At 35.3% G+C, this 20,288-nt stretch overlaps 1 protein-coding gene across 1 annotated transcript in view; it reads left to right on the top strand.

The window, feature by feature from the left end:
* The window catches only part of LOC111517035 (uncharacterized), a 35,969-nt gene extending 18,659 nt beyond the window's left edge, over positions 1-17,310 (top strand). Inside the window, exons 2-3 of the mRNA XM_074172991.1 lie at positions 8,435-8,676; positions 16,752-17,310. Coding sequence (XP_074029092.1) covers positions 8,435-8,676; positions 16,752-17,166 — 657 coding nt within the window. The 3' untranslated portion in view covers positions 17,167-17,310. The remainder of the gene's footprint in view (positions 1-8,434; positions 8,677-16,751) is intronic.
* The last annotated feature ends 2,978 nt before the right edge of the window (positions 17,311-20,288 follow it).

The raw sequence follows: 20,288 nt of genomic DNA, 5'->3' as shown, positions 1-20,288 counted from the left end.
ATTTGATATGTTCAGTTTTTTGAAGAATTCATTATGCAAATGGTCTTTCAAATTCAAAGTTTCTGGAAGAAACATGTGTAACTTGGCACTGCAACCATCGAATCCCAACCCATATAACTTATCTAAATTCAAATTCCACTCTTTACAAGTGTTGATAATCGCAGAGGCTATTCTAGGTCTAGCATCCACCGGTTTCAGTGCGGTGAATCCAAGAAACTCTTCTTTTATTATAAAATTACTGTCTGCGTATCTTATACCATACCCGCTATATCAGATGTTTCATCAGCTAAGACTGAAAAACTATCACTACTTTTTACTCCATCAATAATAGTTTTTCTGAGAACGCTGCTCAACAACCCAATTATTTCATTCTGAGTTTGCACTGAAGTGTATTTTTGCAGTGTGGGTACATTTTTCAAAATTATCTTTCAGAACTTTGTCTTCACTTTCTATCCTGAAATGAAGATCTTGGAAATTTCCTCCCCTGTACTCTTTTCCTCTCAGTGCTGTCATGTCTCGCAGAAAACAATAATGATGATATTATTGAAGCCAACTTCTCCCTATTTTCTCGAATCCGTTGTTTTTCTGAAGAATGAATTAGTAGAAGACCGTTCAGAAAATATATTTTGGAATGAAATCGCTCTGCTTTTTGAGTACCTGTGCCATTCTGAATCTTCATGATTTTTTGCACTTTCATGAATATGCTTAAAATTTTTAAATTCTCGAAAGATGAATGCACCTGTTTCACGACTGGTCGAAATAGTACACAATAGGATTTACAAAGTGCATCATTCAGTTTTTTTGAATATACAATTCACTCATATCGATTGAACCACTCTCTAATAAATGGCCTTGATGTTGATTTGGAGTTGAGTTTCAAATTGTACGTATCATATCATATTTTCTTTCATCTGGAATCTTTTGTTTTTCCAAAAACCAACCTGAATTATTATCATTTATATTCTTGGGAGAAGTCAGTGTCGAAGTTCCAGTAGTGTCAACTTGTGGTTCTTCATGAATAACTTTCGCATTTTTTCGTAAGGGTGAATTCATCACCGTTTTCTTTCTCGAAAAAATTTCGAATATCCATTGCTAAGACTACAATTAGAAAGAGAAACCTATTATTCAATGAAATACATCAAGAAATGAAAATAAAACTTACCAGCTAATTAAAATCACAGTAACCTATGTACCAGACTTTTTGAAAAAAGAAATATTACACACTCACGTAGAACTAGAACAATAATAATACTGAACCTAGTTGATACCTCTTTGAAACATGAAACAATGCTACTTTCGACGGTCGGGTCGCCGAGGAAGGGGATTGGGTCTCGGGTCCTGTCAACGATAAGGCGGTGGCTATAACCCATAACCATTCCGAGAATTAATTTATTAAAATCCCGGTAACTGTCCAAATTTTTTTTGAGTGCAGTTATATAACCTACATCGAAGTACATTTTCGATATATGCATAAATAAATGTATGTTACCAGGTTACAGGGTGCACGTCCTCCCCTTGCCCTGCAGTAGCGACGCCCATAGGTAGAGGTAGTTATCACTCCGAACGCTAATCGTCGACTGACTGAGTGTCCCTCCACATGCCCTCTCCCGGGTTGAGTGTCGCAAGTTGAAAATTTCTCCACACGGTTATTATGTGTAGAACATCCCATCTCATCCATTCACCCCCGCTCCTCCGGAGCGGTCCTCAACTTACTGATGGGCACTTGAGCAAGATGACATCTGACCTTCTTTGGTCGAAAGTCAGCCTCTAGGCGCTTTTACTTTCTGATCTATTGTATTGTTTTATCTTGACTTTCCTAACTGCATTTTTGCATGGGGTCCCCAAAAACTAACCGGATACTATTGTTTTAAAAGAGATCGCAGTCGAGTGCTCTCTCTCGGAATCTGGGATCATCCAGCTGGATTGTCGTGTGGTCGAATTCTGTCAAACGTGTCCTCTGCGTGTTTTCTCATGAATGTATGCGTCTACGTAGTATATGGTCAAGTCTAGAGCCCGAAATATGTACATAATCCCATGTTGCTTCTTCGATCTATTATTGGTAATATTTTCTGCCGTACGTGAGATCTGAACGTTAATCTTTTGTCTAGGTTGACCCCAAAGTATCTAGCTTCGTTGTCCACGGAATCCGTTGAAGACGACGTTTCCTTCCGAGTGTACCATCCTACGGGTGAACAGTGTGTTGCCTGACTCTTGTCAGGGTTTCTACTGACCTTCCACAGGTTGGCCCATTTCTCTAATCTATCTGCCTGTTGCTGCAAGTATCTGATTACGTGCGTTTGGCTTGTTGATCTCGCCAGCAGAGCTGTGTGACTGAGTGTGGAGGCGCGAACGTCGCTTTTATAGTCCTAGCCTTGATCTAAAAAATACTCGAGTCGCCGCCTTCGATAAATAGAAAGCCAAAATAAAAATAGAAATACAAAAATGCGTTGTAAACAATATCGACTTTATGTTTTGAAGTTAGGCTAAAATTCGTCTGTTCAAACTATAGCGTCTAATGTCAGAGGCTGCTTTTATCGAAGGGATTGCGCGCTCATAAGTAGATATCGACGATAGTGGCATAGTAAAATTGTACGGTAGGTGAAATCTCACTTACATGAAACATTGTCATCCTTCCTGGTAGACCTTCGATGTTTCATCGTAAGACACTTGCAATGAATGAAATGAGTGTTTTTTTCCCATAATGTTATTCAGATTTGGTACTGAGGAGCTGATTGGGTAAGTGTCTCACGGCGAAACATAGAATGTCTACCAGTGAGGATGGATTGCATCGGATTCTTTGGAGTAGCTGAACGCCGCCTTTCGGCAAGGCAGCGGTAGCTCTGTCTCGAGCGGCGGCCTGTTTATGTCGGCTTGTTTATGTCACCCACCTGTTCTTCTGATGAACCACAGTTGTTCTGATTCCCATAGTTCCGTATTTGGGAGCTAGCTCCCTGGATATTGGTTTATAATACGTTAATTCGACGTTTGGTACTTTTATCGTTTTGAACTTCAGACGAAATCAATCCTACAGCTACCGGACTGAGTCATGGCCGGTGGGAGAAATCATATCTGCGTAAAGTTTGGGTCGGTGTATGACAAAGAAAGTTTTGGGTAAAAAAGAATAGAAACTTTTGTTTGCAATTTTACGTTTACGGCTCAAATAATCCAACAAACTGATAACAGATTTCTACACATCTACTGCATATCTTGAGGGAGGGGCTTTTCACCAGCCATGGCTCATTTCGGCAGCTGTATTTGCATTTGAGAGGTTTTATATTGAAATTTATTAACTTAACAATGCTCAGTATAAACTGGCCTGCCTTTTTCAAAACATTTCTGTAGGGGTATCTGAAGAAATATCATTTAAGCCATTCCTCTTTTAATTCAGACAATTTGAAAACTAAAAACGAAATGATAGAATTTACTTATTGCTCAAAAGAAATGTACTTTACTTTTGAAAATTTAATTTCAGATTTGGAAAATGAAATGAAACATATAATTTCAATATTTTTATCTAGGGAATATTTTAGATTTTCCTTCTCCATTTGTATTTTTCAAACGATACGATAATATATAACGAAGGATTTCTACAAGGCAATTCCAAAAATTGGCTTTATCAATACTCAATTTACTCTCCAAAATGATATAACTTGGTACGGTTGACAAAAATCATTATCAATGTTTTCCGTAAAATTAAAATATTTAATGATGTATAGGTTTTTTTTTAAACACAACTCAGGTCGGTCATTCCGTTCAGGAAACACCCGTTACGACAATTTTTTTAATGCCATTCTTCTCATGTTCTTTTGAAATTATGCGGAAACAATATTTATCCGTCTCATTCAACAAGTGAGATTGCCGGTAACATTGAATACATGTTATATTGATTTTTGGGTGGTATTTGACCCCGACAAACTATATCTCATAAAAGGAAATGAACAAACGACAAATATATCCCGAGACCCGAAAACTATCACTTTCAAATTCAAATTGACAAACTACAATTATAGTAATATGACCAATAATTGAAGCAATCGTTGATTATAAATATTTTCCATTTCCAACTAACTATAATTTATGATACCGTGTGACTAATAATTTTTATTCAAGGAAGCAAAATCAGCAACGACGTATACTTTAACGACAGTTTTTGTTCTATTCCACATGTCTTAATGGATGGAAAATTCTTGAGAGTCTTAAACACATGAAAAAATAAGTCCCAACCATTTTTTTTTCAAAATATTGAACTCAGTTTTCTTACAAGGACAGATTTAGTAAATGCCTTCCGGAAACAACTAATTGCCTGGCGAATGCCACATCTGATATTGGATTATATCCAAGAGACTATTGTACACATTTTTCGAAAAAAATCGTCACAGATGTGAGAGTATTTCTTGCCTTCAATATTTAACAGATCGAACCACTAGAATCAACAATTTTTTTTAAAATACCACTACCTTTAGTTCATTTCACAACTACTCATAAGGATTACCTAGGTGTAGTAATTGCAACCCTCTTACTCGAAAATTCTATTTTTTTAAATATTTTTTCTAGCATTATTTCATTTTTACAAAATATTTTGAAATATTTCTTATTCAGTTTGAATGGGAAAATATGACTGTCCAAGGAAACTAGTGAGTTTCAATTTCAACACCCTTATTCGTAAATTATTATTCACCCCTAAAAAATTTTCAAACTAGCATCACAATTTTACTAAAGTATCTGATATCTATAAATATTATACATCTAATATGATTGTGATGTGATTCAAATTGTACTACACCGCTAATAACCTTTGAAGTTGATGCGGTTATATTAAATAAAAAAAACATTTTCACAGAACATTTTTATTCTTCACTTCGAGTTAGAAAATTATGATTGGTCAAGGGGTCTAAAGGATGTTAATTTGAACCTTCTCATTTGACAATTATCATTTTCCACGAAAAATGTTCTGCCGTCACAAATTTTTTTTAGAATACTAATGACTAAATCTGCTTGCTCACTTTTTTTGTGAAATTTTTCATAATAATAATAATTTCATCCCTCACGAATAAAAATCGAAGTAACCATGAAATAATTTCAATCATACGAATAATTTCAATCATACAAATAATTTCAAGAGGAAACTAAATTTAGTCAATGTTGTGGAAATACTTGGGAATGCATGAAAAACTTTTTTGCGGAATAATCATTTTGTTGTTTTCAAAACGAAAAGAACTTCAGAATATTCTGCGCAAATTCATTGAAAATTACAAAAATATTTTGGTGGAAATTTTGATTTTCATTTGTGATGGATTGGATTTACCTTCCTAAGTCTCCTCGGGTAGTCAAAATTTTTCAATAAAAATTAATAAAATCAGTTTTTGGTATTCTACACATATCTACATATTGAAAATTATCGGTAGAAATTCTTCCCTGTTAAAGGTGACAACCCGCGAATGGCATAACACGTTCAGACATGTTCAAAATCACTGGTGATTAGGTTACTGATAGGAAAAATTGGCAGCACTGGGTGAGTAAGAAAAAATGTGTGTAAAGGGTTAATGCTAGCGATCTAGGGAGACTAGCGCTAGCCATTATCATCGTCTAAATCAGGGGTCTCCAAACTACGGCCCGCGGGCCAAATCCGGCTCGCCAGTGTCATCAATCCGGCCCGCGACAGCCAATGATTTACTGTCATCAATCTGGCCCGCGACAGCCAATGATTACCTAATTGTTGTTACTATTGCTGTGATAAGTTGAAGAAGAAAACACAGAATGTTAATTACTCGGTTTTATTTACTTGCAAGGTAAAACTTAACGACAGAAATTATGACAAAGAAAACTTAACTCAAGTATCTGAGTTCAAGCATATTAATAACTAACAAATAATTGAAATGAATCACAGGAAAACAAAAACACTAATGAGATTTATGTAATTGTGATTTTCCACCGACAATACTTTGTAGTTGTGGATCAATTCTACTTGTACCAGTTATCAAAAGAGATTTAAGATGCTCATCGGTTAATTGAGATCTGTAAACATTATTCGTGTACTTCATCTTGGAAAACGTTTTCTCACACAAGTAAGTAGTACCAAAAACAGAAAACAACTCACGAGCAAATTTATGCAAATTATCAAATTGTTCCAGTGGAAGACTCTTATAAAATTCCAACAAAGATGAATTTTGATATTTGTTCTTAAGCATATCACAGCACCGTAAATCAATAATTTCCATTTGGACTTCCGGAGCCAGGGTCTCAATGTCAGAATCAAAAGGATTTTGAAAAAGCTTAATTTCATTCGCAATGACATCACAATCTGAAAAACGAGTATCAAAATTCATCTTCAAAGCACTCAAAGTTTCCATTGCAAAATTGACGGGAAATTCAGTCTCTGTAGTGTGGCTGAATATTTCACATGTTTCAAAATGTGTGAAACATTTTTTACGTAATTGCGATTGAAATAGTATTATTTTCTGCCTGAAGGATTTGATATTGGTGTATTAATCAGGGAGAAGCTGATTTTCTCCTTGCAATCTCAAATTCAGTTCGTTCATATGATTTGTCAAATCGACATAGAAGGCTAACTTCCACATCCATTCACTATTTTCTAAATCGGCAAAAGGGCGCTGCTTCTCATTCAAAAAGTTTTCGATCTCTGCTCGAAGTTCAAAAAAGCGCTTAAGGACTTTTCCGCAACTAAGCCAGCGGACGGTAGTATGATATGGTAAATCATTTTCTCCAATCTGTTGAATAAACTCGCGGAATTGTCGGTGATTCAGACCAGTGGATCTGATGAAGTTAACAACTGACATAACTGGTTTCAGAACTTCAGACATATCCAAACATTTTCCGCACAAGGACTGTTGATGAATGATACAATGTAAGACTAATGGTTTTGAACCACCATCATTTTCTACAGCCTTTGACACAAGTGCAACCATTCCTTTATTTTTACCATACATATTTTTGCCTCCATCAGTTGTTATAGATTTTAAATTTCTCCATCGAAGGTTCTTTTTATTAATGGCATTTTCAACTCCCTTAAAAATATCTGCCCCAGTTGTTGTGCCGTGAATACTATCAATATCAAGTTCTTCATACACTTCATAGCTTTTATCTACTCCGCGAATAAAAATCCTGAGCAGTATCTGACACATCCGCTGACTTATCCAATGCTAGAGAAAACCACTCATGATGTCCATTTTTGTCAGACAGTTGAGATGATATATTTTCTGCGACGTCTTGCACCCTCCGAGCCACAGTGTTTGCTGACAAACTGACACTTTTAAATAAATTTACTTTTTCGGGGCATATTTCTTCGGCTACTGCAATCAAGCATTCTTTTATCATTTCTCCATCGGTGAATGGTTTGCCACGTTTTCCGATTTCAAGAGCCACACGAAAGCTGGCGCGAGTTGCAGACTCTTGTTCAGTATTCGCTTTGGTAAACAAAGATTGCTGCGATTTGAGTCCGCGTTTCAAAGCTTCAAATTTTTCCTTCCGCAAACTTCCTGTATACTTGGAGTAACTTTGAAGATGTTTCGATTCATAGTGTCGGTTAATGTTATAGTCTTTGAGAACAGCTATGGTTTCATTACAAATTGAACATAGCGCCTAATTACTGGACTCAATCACAAAATATTGAAAGTTCCATTTTTCTTGGAACGTTCTGCATTCACTGTCGATTTTTCGCTTCTTTTCCATAATAACAAATCACACATAAAAACAATAATTCAAATCAAAATACTTTTTATTGACGGGTGTTACTTTATTTCACAATAGACAGTTTCGCTTCCTTCGCCTTTTCTACGCAGACTAACTCGTAGTTGCGCCGCTAGCCTTTTTATATGCAATTATTACTGCCATCTCGAGGTGATCGGAATACACTAGAACCAGAACTTTCTCGAACCAACGCGGTAATTCCAAATATTTAATTACGCCTAATGCCACCTAGCGGGTAGCTGAAAAAGATAGTACATAGTACCACTACTCGCCACTAGATGTCTCGAGGTGATCGGAATACACTAGCTAGAACCAGAACTTTCTCGAACCGACGCGGTAATTCCAAATATTCAATTACGCCTAATGCCACCTAGCGGGTACCACTACTCGCCACTAGATGTCGTCAAGTGTCACAATACATAATAATAATTGAAATGCAAAAAAAGCGTAAGTTCGTTTAGGTCACGCAGTTTGCGACTATCCTAGTCTAGAAATATAGTTAAGGGCAGAAATTGGCCCTTGGAACAAACTGAAAAAATCATTATGACCCAAAGGCTTCAAAGTTTGGAGACCCGTGGTCTAAATGATAACATACAGACGGACTTATATATAAACAGTCAATATTAAAACCATACCTAGTTCTCGATAAGACATTTGAAACATTTTTGTTAAGTTTGAACTTTTTACAGTACTCAGCAGAGAGTAACCACTTTTCATTTATTTTCAGTATGGCCAAACCTATCAATTGGCGGTGTTAACGCTGGATGAAACTGGTGACACAGTATATGAAAGTCTAACAAAAACTAAAAGGATAGAATTTAAAAGGACATTGTCGTTCTACGGTATTCATAATAGTATATATCCTGTCATTGAAAGAGTACTGAAGAGTAAGAATATGGAAGTAAAATTTGCCTCTCCAGCTTATATTTACAGCATTCCAAAAGAGAAAGCAATGCTTTTCAATATAGAGTAAGTAACTTTGTGAAAAAATTGAGAAAGTTTTCCATATGGAATATTTCTAGAAAATAGTAGTCTGATTTTAGTCATGAATAACAGTACTAAAAACTGCCAAATAGTTAATATGATTTACGAATAATGACAAACCGTTATCACATAACTCACATGAATCTGTCATTGGCATCTCTTTAGGCTTTGCCAAACAAAAATTGAACACCTGAATGGCAAGAAGATTTATAGACTTCTGGCAGAATCTTCCAGGCTTGACTCACTCCAAGGCGTTTATTCACCCGTCGAAGCTTGATACCAAACAGTTGTTGGATTACAGTAGGGATGAACTACGATGTCTAACATGCCTTCTTACAGGTCACTGTCATTTGAATCATCATATGCAGAGACTCGGACTGACGAGAGACAGTGTGTGTCGCCTCTGTTTGGAATATGATGAAACAGCAGAGCTCATACTTTGTGCCTGCCCCACTGGGGACCGAATCGGGTTTTTAGAGTTCGGCAGAACCGTACTCTTACCATCTGACCTGAAAGACCATTTACCATAGAAATCGGCTTCTTTGAAGCTGGGTTTATTTGGTCGAGTGTGAAAAAGTATAAGCCACAATAAACCCTTGCGGGTTGCGGTGGAGGGTCGAATAGACACACTCACTTTAGACCTAATCTAACCTATCCTAAGCTACACAATTCACAACTTTATCTTCTGATTGATGATCTGAAAATGCAAAAAAATCATATGTTGAGTGGAAGAATAATCATGCTAAACGTTGCCAACTAAATGAAGACCCATTATTATCAGTGGTGCTAATGAAGCAATTAGTCCTAGCAAAATTATAATTGATTTAGCATTGATTTTCAAAGTTAAAGCTCTAACATTCTTTCAGTGTAATTTCTATGAAAAATGAATCCATCGACCATTGATTCGATGAATATTACTGGAGTTTTTTTTCCCAAACACCAAATCGTTATTTTTAACACCTCGACACGTGTTTCGATCACTAAGTGATCATCTTCAAAGAGGAAGATTAAACTAACTTAACTAACTAACTAGAAACTAATGCGAGCTAATCCTATTTATGCTATATAGGTATCCCATACAGGTAAACCGTCCAGGCGTACCACCAATACAGGTATACCAACCTAAATTAATTTTACAATTTTGCCTTATCTATTATTTTACAATATATGTTTATATAAAACAATTTTCAGCTATATAAAAATTAATTTCACAATATTGCCTATCTAAATTTATTTTTTATATACGAAGAACTTTGAAAATATTTTCAAGAAACTAGGTATGAAGGTGGTTTTTAAAACAAGTCATACACTACAGAGCCTTTTGGGAAATCCAAAAGACAAAGTCGAGAATTCGGAAAAGTCTGGAATTTACAAAATTGAATGTAAGTACTGCGATGCAAAATATTATGGACAGACAAAAAGATCTATTAAAGTAAGATATAAGGAACATATAGCACACTTAAAATATGGAAGACCTGAAAAATCAGCAGTCGCCCATCATATTTTGCAACAAAACCATTCCATTAAGATTAGTTAGACAAGTTAACAACAACAGGCAACTAGATGCCTATGAGAGTGTAGAAATAAGTAAACACAATAATATTATGAATAACTGATTACTACCTAAGGATGCATCGCAAAAATAAATTTGGATAGGCAATATTGTGAAATTTATTTTTATTGTTTAATATAAACATATATTGTAAAATAACAGATAAGGCAAAATTGTAAACTTAATTTAGGTTGGTATACCTGTATGGGTGGTACGCCTGGATGATTTACCTGTATGGGATACCTATATAGCATAAATAGGATTAGCTCGTATTAGTGTTTCTAGTTAGTTAGTTTAGTTTAATCTTCCTCTTTGAAGATGATCACTTGGTGATCGAAACACGTGTCGAGGTGTTAAAAATAACGATTTGGTGTTGGGGGAAAAAAACTCCAGTAATACACATTACTACACCAAAGGTTCCAAACAGTGCATCATAAGTACATTGATTCGATGTTGTCATTATAATTTTTAAATGTAATAATCATTTTGTATTTTGTCGCAGAAATTCTGTTTTTTTTTAATATGAATTTCATATTCTGGTTACGATAAAGTGGTATCTCTTATCATATAACTATGTCATACGCACGTTTCAGATCTGCCAACCTAAGTAGTTTAGAGTCATTATTTTAAGGGTTCGAGGGCCGTTAATTTTTGAAATTTCTTCCTGACGTTTCGCTGGCGAGAGGTTTAAGTTTGTTGCCCACTTGTCCGGCACAAGACGGCACGGCCCGTCCCTCAAAATACGGATAAGGATTATAATAATGAAAATGAATGGACAACCGCCAACTAGGCCGGCACGGCACAGCCAAGAGCGTCCGCCGCACGATAGGATTCCAGCTCTCCGATCCTGTCCGGCAAATAACGGTACGTGCTGTGACGGACTGGCCAAGTGAGCGCGTCGCCGGCCAGCGCTTGCCAGCATCAACTTGTCCAAACGTGCCTGGGAAGTTTCTATCTCTCTGTTTTGCTATCCCATCAGCACGGTGTCAGACGATGTCGCCATCAGGCGACGGACAGCGCCGTGCTGTACCGGACAAGTAGGCGACAAGCTTTAAGTTTGTCGTCCACTTGTCCGGCACAGCACGGCCCGTCCCGTCAAAATACGGTAGGATTGGAACAATGAAAATGAATGGACAACCGCCCACTAGCCCGGCACGGCACAGCCAAGAGCGCCCGCCGCCGGAAAGGATTCCAGCTCTCCGATCCTGACCGGCAAATAACGGAACGAGCTATGACGGACTGGCCAAATGAGCGAGTCGCCGGCCAGCGCTTGCCTGCATATACTTGTCCAAAAGTGCCTGGGAAGTTTCTGCCTTTCTAGTCCAATAAAATGAGGATTTAAATTACCATGCAAAAGGCAAGCCTGCATTTTTCAATATAAGTTGATTTTAGCATACATTCAAAGGATTTATAGTTAAAAAATGTTGAATTTCATTTAGGGGATAGAAAATGAATAAAAACTACCCCAGAAATCCCTTTTTTGAATATATCTCGAAAGCATAAAAATATATGAAAAAAAGGTTGAAACAAAAAATGTAGACTATAAAATCGATTCCGATCATTTTTGACGTATTTGCAATAGAAACCAAGATATTTGCATTAATCAATTAATACTTATAGTTCAGACGAGCTGCAGAAGAGCGGCTAATTCTGTGTGGCAACAGATATTATAAGGCATTCACCGAGCAAGCGTAACGAAATATATCGATGTTATAGATTGTGAAATAAATCATTGTAGTTGGGTGTTTGGGAGAGTGACCACACTTCCTGATTTTTGCAGGGCAGTCCAACTTTTTGGTGGGTTTGGGTTACAAGATCTTTTTTTGAAACTTCTGTCCAAGGGCACCGAAAATAAGGATTCGATGCTCATTCGATTCAAAATGACCCCTAGCAACTTTTTGAAAAATTTCGAGAGAGGCTCAAAAAATTGCAAAAGTAAAAATTTAGTCAAAAAAGCGGGGTTTGGTTTTTTGCAAATATCTCTGAAAATATTAAAGATATCCGAAATTGGAAAAAAGACCTTTGAAGTGAAAATAATTACTAAAAAAACAACAAAAAAACAAACTATACCACCAACATTTAAAATTTCAATTAAGAAGCGAAAATAGCTCTAAAAGCGGGCAATGCGCGTCCCCTACGCGTTGACCGATATGGACCTTTGAACAATAAAAATTATTTCAACCCATTAAATATCATCATTAAGAAAAACAACTTCACATACCTTCTAGACACTTGAAAACACGAGAAAGACACGAGAAAAAAAATTTCTCGTGATTACTTTATTAGATATACTTTGGTTAATTAACTAATTTTTAAAACTTTTTAATTTACATAAAAACCTTGATAATTTTTAAACTAAAAACCTCAATTTTTTTACTTCTTAAAACTTCTCTTTGAAGCTTTTAACAAAGATTCCCGTTGAAAAAATATAAAAATTTTGATTTTTCACTTTATTATTAATAATCAAAGACAGTAAAAAGTGCAAAATTCAATTGAAGCAATGAAAAAATTTTCTTTATATTCAAATTTATTTATATTCTTATTATTGAGAGTTACATAGAAATGGTTTTTACGCAACTTTTAGCTTTATTTCTTTGAAAAATTATTACAAAAAAATGTATTGTTTATGAGATATTTGAATTTTTTTGGGGGGATTTTTATCAGTAATGAATATTATGATTTTTAAAAACAAAATCATTTCTTGAAAAAAATTATTGCTCAAAAACGCATTTGTTGATTAACAATTTTTTTTGCTACTAATTATGGATATTGAGAAATTATTTTTGTTTATCATAATTTCTATTTTTTTTTATATAGTCTAAAAAAAAACTGTTGTATTTTTTATTCATATTGATTTAATAAACAATTTGTTTTGAACAAATTAATTTTCACAATTTAGGTTTTTTAATGATATCAAAAAAACAAAATCAACAATTTGTTACTTCTTGTGACACATGGTTTTTGTGTAAAAAAATACGGATTTTTTTTTTACACAAAAAAAACGATAAATGTCAATAATTAAATTACAGGGGATTATACTTTTTGGATCTACACGTCTTTGTATAGAGTTGATTTTTGATATAGTGTGTAAAAGCCAAATGGAATAAATAAATTCATCATTTCGATTACTGTACATATTTATGAAAAATCCCAAAACACGTTAAATTTAGATTATAATTTGACATAGTTAAACGGAAAAATGCTTCCCCTATCTTCAAACCCCGTCAAATGACAGGTACAACCTCCAATTTTTCAAATGGAAAGTATAGGCTTATGAAATATCGTTTGAAAGGCGTTTTTATTCTATATTGAAAAATGTTACCGCTTTCCAGTTCATTGCAACAATCAATATAAAATAAATTGAAAACATGTGGTTACCGAACTTCCACAAAATACACCCACAACTTATTGCAATATACTCAAAAATTATTTCATGTTGAGGTATTGATAATGAGAAAGTAAGCAAAAACCATAGCAGTGTAATTTTTAGATGGCATTCTCTAAAAATCTGTGAATAATTTCCGAAGCAACGTTAGTTTTAAACGCCTTGTCGAATTGTTTTGTATGTTACAACATAACTTGTCAGTATTTCAATTTAAGATTAAAGTTCGTTTACTTCAAGTCTGACAAACGGTTATATTAAAGAAAATGCATAAAATAACAGTTTTACAAATGATTGGTTATTGACATAAAATCCGAACACAACAGGAAGTAGCTCGCCTATTTGATAAGAAATTTCCTAATTTACGGCCCATATTTCAAGGAATAATAAGCAAAATAGAGAAGCAGTTTCACGAGTTTGGTCATGTAGGACAGATAAAAAAAGCAGCTGCCAATGCAATGAGTGATGAACTCAAATTATATGTGATGCTTGAGTTTGAGGAAAACCCACATATATCGAGTAGACAGGCATCCACTACATTCAATGTTAGCCATATATCGATAGTAAACATATTAAAAGAAAATAAAATGCATCCCTATGAAATGATACCTACTCAGGAGCTCATGGAAGACGATTTTGATAGAAGAACTTATTTTTGTGAGCAAATAATGGACATATGCAGTTAATACGATATGGTTTTACCAGGATGGAGTAGGGAGGCGAGGATCGATTGAATGGCCAGCGCGATCACCTGATCTTTCATCATTAGATTTTTTCATGGGGATATGTGAAGGACAATGTGTACAAAACTATACCTTCAGATTTTAATGACTCAATAGAACGAATAACGCTTGCGATTAGGTCGGTCATGCCTGATATGTTGAATAATGTTAGGAGACAGTTTTATTTGAGATTAGGATGTTGCCAAGACGTTTGCGGTTAACTTCTTTACCATACATAATTCTTTGTCGTATTCTACATTCAATTACGTTTTGCATTACACTTAGTTTTTGAGTGTATTTTATAGAATTTCGGTAACCACATGATTTCAATTTATTCTATCTTAATTGTTGCAATGAACTTAAAAGCGATAACATCAAAAAATTGGGGGTTGTACCTATCATTCGAAGGGGGTTGAAGGTAGGGGTGACATTTTTAAGTAGAATAATGTCAAATTATAATTCACATTTGTCGTCTTCCGGGATGTTTTTTAATATGTACTATAACCGTAATAATGAATTTATTCAATTTGGCCTTTACACACTGTATATATTTCACAGATTGAAGAATACAAATTTATTTTCGATAATATATTTGTGACACGTGTGTATAACAAATTATTCAATTTTTCTACATAAGAATGAATAAGATGAATAATTTATTATATTCTTATAAATAATTTCTTGCAATAAAAAAATTTTACTGTTAAGTTCTGTCATTGTAGAGTAAAACATACAAACCATCATGAAATCGACATGACTCCTTGCCTTCCCACACTTTATATTTCAGGTCATTTTTCACTTCACTTTTGTCTATTAATGTCTTTAAACCATTTTTTTTCACAGTTGCAATTGTGTCACAATTACTTTCAAGAGGCAATTCACAAATTGAGCACAATTCACGCTCCATTTTCATTTTTCACAGGTTCTTCAATAAAATGCAAAAAAACACTCTAATGAAATGGATGCAAACACTTTCGGGAACGAAAATAAATAGAACTCGCATTCATTCATATGTGCACCTGGGAAACACCGACAACATTTAATCTATTTCGTAGCCGCTCTACTGCAGCCCGTCTGAACTATAAGTATAAATTGATTATTGTAAATATCTCGGTTTCTATTGCAAATACGTCAAAAGTGATCAGAAACGATTTTATAGAAAATTTTTATTGCCTATATTTTTTGTTTCGACCTTTTTTTAAAATATTTTTATGCTTTCGAGATATATTCAAAAAATGCATTTTTGGGGTAGTTTTTATTCATTTTCTATCCCCTAAATGAAATTCAACATTTTTTAACTATAAATCCTTTTGTGTATGCTAAAATCAACTTATACTGAAAAATGCAGGCTTGCCTTTTGCATGGTATATGATGGAATCGGCCGATACTTGATGAAAATCCATAACTAACGTATTCCAAAAACACTTTATTGTGAGATTTTCACTAAATTGTTTTACAAAAACGCAACACGTGTTTCGCCATACAATGGCTTCATCTGGCGTGTCTTTCAACTCTTTCAACAAGTTGAAAGACACAAATCTCACAATAAAGTGTTTTTGGAATACTTTTGCATGGTAATTTAAATCCTCATTTTATTGGACTATTTTGTTATTTCCCTCAGTTGACAGCACCGTGTCAGACAGTACTAATGAACATGGACTAGGAAAAATTGAGTTGCTTGTTAGGGCAGGTTCAAGGATATCCAGAAGTTCTGAAAATTTGCCTGGAGTCATTCGGAAATACTGTAGACATTTCTTCTCATCTTCTTTCAGATCGTTGAGAAGATGATGAGATTCTCCCAGATTTGCCACCTTCTGATTAATGGAATGGACCCACAACATTCTTTTTTGGGACTATTTTCTTCTACATCCAATAATGCGGCAACTATTATAATGACAACTTCTTCGACAGAACTGCTAGTGATAGACATGTTTCTGTCACCACTCGATATCAACTGAAACTCCCTCGAAATCGAATAAACAGCACCTTCAGTATGCTGGTTGTAGCTGGACAAATGGGCGATGCTACTTACTACCCGTCGCCATCAGGCAACGGACAGCGCCGTGCTGTGCTGTGCCGGACAAGTGAGTGACAAGCTTTATACATCCTGGGTGAAAATCGGATATTAAGATCGGATATTCGCCCAGGATCTATAAACCTCTGAACAAGCTAGCCACTACAAAAATTCACGGCTTTCGAACCCGAACAATATTGACACTGAAAACCTCGGCCGAAAAATCCTCAACCATTTTGTTAAGTAGTTTAATTATAACCTTGCTTTGTTGAATTCTATGACGGTTGTGAGATAGGAACCTGGACTTCAACTATGGTTCTACAACTGCGCCCTATTATGGATATAATTTTTTTGGCTTAGACAAAATATCTGATGAGTAATCATTTTCAGATGTCCGGAAGATATGAAGTTAGGAGAGATCGAACTGCGTCACTCCAAAAAAATCCACTCTGGATGGTCCTTCAAGGAATATCCGCAATCTTACGAGTTTGTGTGTTCTTTAATTGACAACAATGGTGGCGTAGGTTTATTCCTGAAATCTACTGATGAACTAGTTGCGTGGGTATTGAAAAGTGCTTTAGGTGAACTAGGATTGCTACATACTTCGGAAAAATACAGAAGCAAAGGATTTGCTTCAATTGTTATGAAACAACTGAGTAGGCAGATTGCACAAGAAGGCGAAGATCCCGAAACGAGTATATTACTGACAAATGAAGCGTCGAAAAAGCTGGTCAAAAAATTGGGATTCAAAAACCAGGGTGTAAGCTACTGGTTTTCTGCGGAAAGAGCAGATACGAACGAATAACAGTTTAAATTCATTTTTGAATCCTCTCTTCCAAATACAGGGTCTTAATGCATGATTCATCAAAATATATTTACATATGTTAATATATAGATTGGTAAATTATACAATACTCACCCAAACTAACTGGACTATATGTATGTTCTATTTTTCATTCTATTTATTTTCCTTTTATTTTTATTCTTCTTTCTTTCTTTTTCTATTGATATTTATGTCTCCGCTCATGTATTAAATTTTTATAGGCTTATTGCGTTAGGTCATATTTAGGGTGGGTTAATAGTAGGTATGTTTCTATAGAATCCAAGCGGGCTTCAGCCCGCGATCTCATGATTTTTAGAGAGAGTAATGTACAATTCAAATTAAGACCAGAAGGATATAACAAACAAGTATATGTACAAAGTAGAAGATTGTTATATGGGTGTCACGAAAAGATGGGAAATGATTTTCAAATTCTTGAACTTTCTCTGACTTTAGTAACTTAGGAAGTAATCAAATCATTCAACGAGTTTTTTAAACTCATACATTCAAATATATTTATCAGTGTGTGTGTGTGTGTGTGTGTGTGTGTGTGTGTGTGTGTGTGTGTGTGTGTGTGTGTGTATGTATGTATGTATGTATGTATGTATGTATGTATGTATGTATGTATGTATGTATGTATGTATGTATGTATGTATGTATGTTTGTGTGTGTGTGTGTGTGTGTGTGTGTGTGTGTGTGTGTGTGTGTGTGTGTGTGTGTGTGTGTGTGTGTGTGTGTGTGTGTGTGTGTGTGTGGATTTTGCTGATAGGCCGAGAAATATTCCTTAAAAATACGTTTCATGTACAATATGTTGCCATATTAAAATATTTACGATTAATTGATAATGATAATTATCTTTATTATTTTCGACAACGGACTCATAACTAAATTTATAACAAGAAAATAAATAGCTTAATTTATTGTAAATAACAGACGAAGTAGTTCTCTGGGAGGTAAATCATCTGTATTTGACCTGTTCTTCTATTTAACCTTAAATCATCGTCATACTGCACTTACTGGCACTGAACAAACCACAAGTAATAGACGCTATGATGAAATTCGTGAATGATTGTAAACTGAAGTTGTAGAGGATACTAGATGTGAATTCTATGTGTTCATGTTCCCATCCCCAAAATCCTTTCTTTCCGTGGTCTACCTTTTTTGTGCAAAGTCACCTTGATCGACCCCTGAGTGTGAAAAGTAATATCCTAAAACCCGTTCCCTTGTTTTCGAAAAATTGAGAGAAAAACTAACGTTTAGTTGCTGGCTATTATGGACTATGCGTCAGACGGACAAAAAAAAAATCATCGTCACGATTTCTTAGGAAGTAATTCCACAGTTAATGTTTTATAAAATAAAAATTACAAGTAAGTAGATGATCATAAACATACTTGGTGATTACCTACAATAGAACTGGGCTTACTATTTCCCGAGGAGAGGTACGCTGTCATATTTTTTTGTAATCTGATAACATATGACCGCATATGTTTGAGTTATACCTTAACCAGGGTGGTTTCAAGGTCCCTTTTCATCAAATTTTCAGGTTGCGAACATATATGTCACTTTTTATAACAGATAGGAGGTTACTATCAGAATATTTGAAAACTTACCAGATTGCGCTCTACATGTTCTTGTTCAACTCATAAACGACACTTTCAGGCATGGAGTTTTTCTACAATTTCTTAAAACATCAACGGTCATACCTTTGCCCAAGGGGATAATCCTAATGGTCCATCAAACCTAAGACCAATATCTTTACAACCAACCAACCAAGTTGATTGAGAAATTAGGTAAAATAAGACTTAATGACCATTTAAATATAAACGAAATAATTACTCCACATCAATTTGGGTTTCAAGAAACCAAAAGCACTAATGACGCAATATTTAATTTTCTTCCTTGAGCATACAGCGACTTAAATGATGGTGAGGAGACTGCGGCAGAATTCTGTGACTTGTCGAAAGTATTTGATTGTGTTAACCACAGCAGCAGAAGGTGGAATTGTCTGACCTGACATTATTATATCTGGTTCGGAGACATTTATCTTTTCGGAGATAATCGATGCCTGGATTTTTGTGGCATTGAATTGAACCTGGTTATTTTCGCCCCAATTTGAAATTACTCCTACATATCCTTATTAAGATATGCAACCTTCTGCTGCCGGTGAGGATGTGCATCCGCCGTCGATGTCCTGGAACCCAAATGAAATGATGAAACAAGTGTTCTGTTGTCAGCAAAGCAGTATATTGGATTCTTGTTTTTTTTTCCAATAAGTCGTTGATATACAATAGAATGAGAGTTGGAGACAATATAGATCGGCTTTTCTTGATCGTATTGCCCACTTGAAATCAGCTTCGCTGTACACATTCCATTTGAAAGCGTTTTTCAAATGATAGATGACTTTCGGGTAGACTCTCAGGTTTACAGATGCGTCAGATTCTCTCAAATTAAGTTTTAATTACTCCGCTCTTCTGTCTGGCTGATGGTTGGAGTTATCATCCGGATACATGTCTGACACAATGTTCCTAGTATATCTGAGAAGGCAATGGAGTAAGTACCCAGATCTCCGAACATTTCTCGGTAAGTCTGGGGCATACCAAAAAATCAGCAGTAACGGAACATTCATTCTAAGAAAGTACCTACTTCATCGCGTTTGTAGAGGCTCAAGTCCTCAACAGATTAATTTACTCTCCAATACAATATAGGGAGGCAATAGAAATTGAGAATCACCAAAATAATTCAAATCGAAAGGAAGAGGAAAGCAACATTGATAAACTCTGGCTACCTACACTCAATTACTTTCGTATCAAGTCATTTAACTCAACTAGGAACGAAGCCACACTTCCCACCAATTGAGTAAATTCGGAAACCCCAACCAATTCTGCTTTGAGGACAACCAAAAGTTGACTCATAGCCTTTGATCATGTCTACCGCAGACGTAGATGAAGCGTTAGGCATAAAAACCGGCAGAACAAGGCCAACAAACCCGGAAAATAGCTTTGATGCAATTATCTCCCACCCTGAAAGTTTACGCTTTTTGATCACTCCCCTTTCAATTTCAGCGGAACCCAATTATTTCTATTTATATGGAATTTTTACGAATTACA

The sequence above is a fragment of the Leptinotarsa decemlineata genome, unplaced genomic scaffold (assembly GCF_025532065.1).
Source record: "Leptinotarsa decemlineata unplaced genomic scaffold, Ldec_3_MD MMD2_tig00000199_RagTag_RagTag, whole genome shotgun sequence".
Taxonomy (NCBI): Eukaryota; Metazoa; Arthropoda; class Insecta; order Coleoptera; family Chrysomelidae; genus Leptinotarsa; species Leptinotarsa decemlineata.
This window is presented reverse-complemented; position numbering and strand designations above follow the sequence as displayed.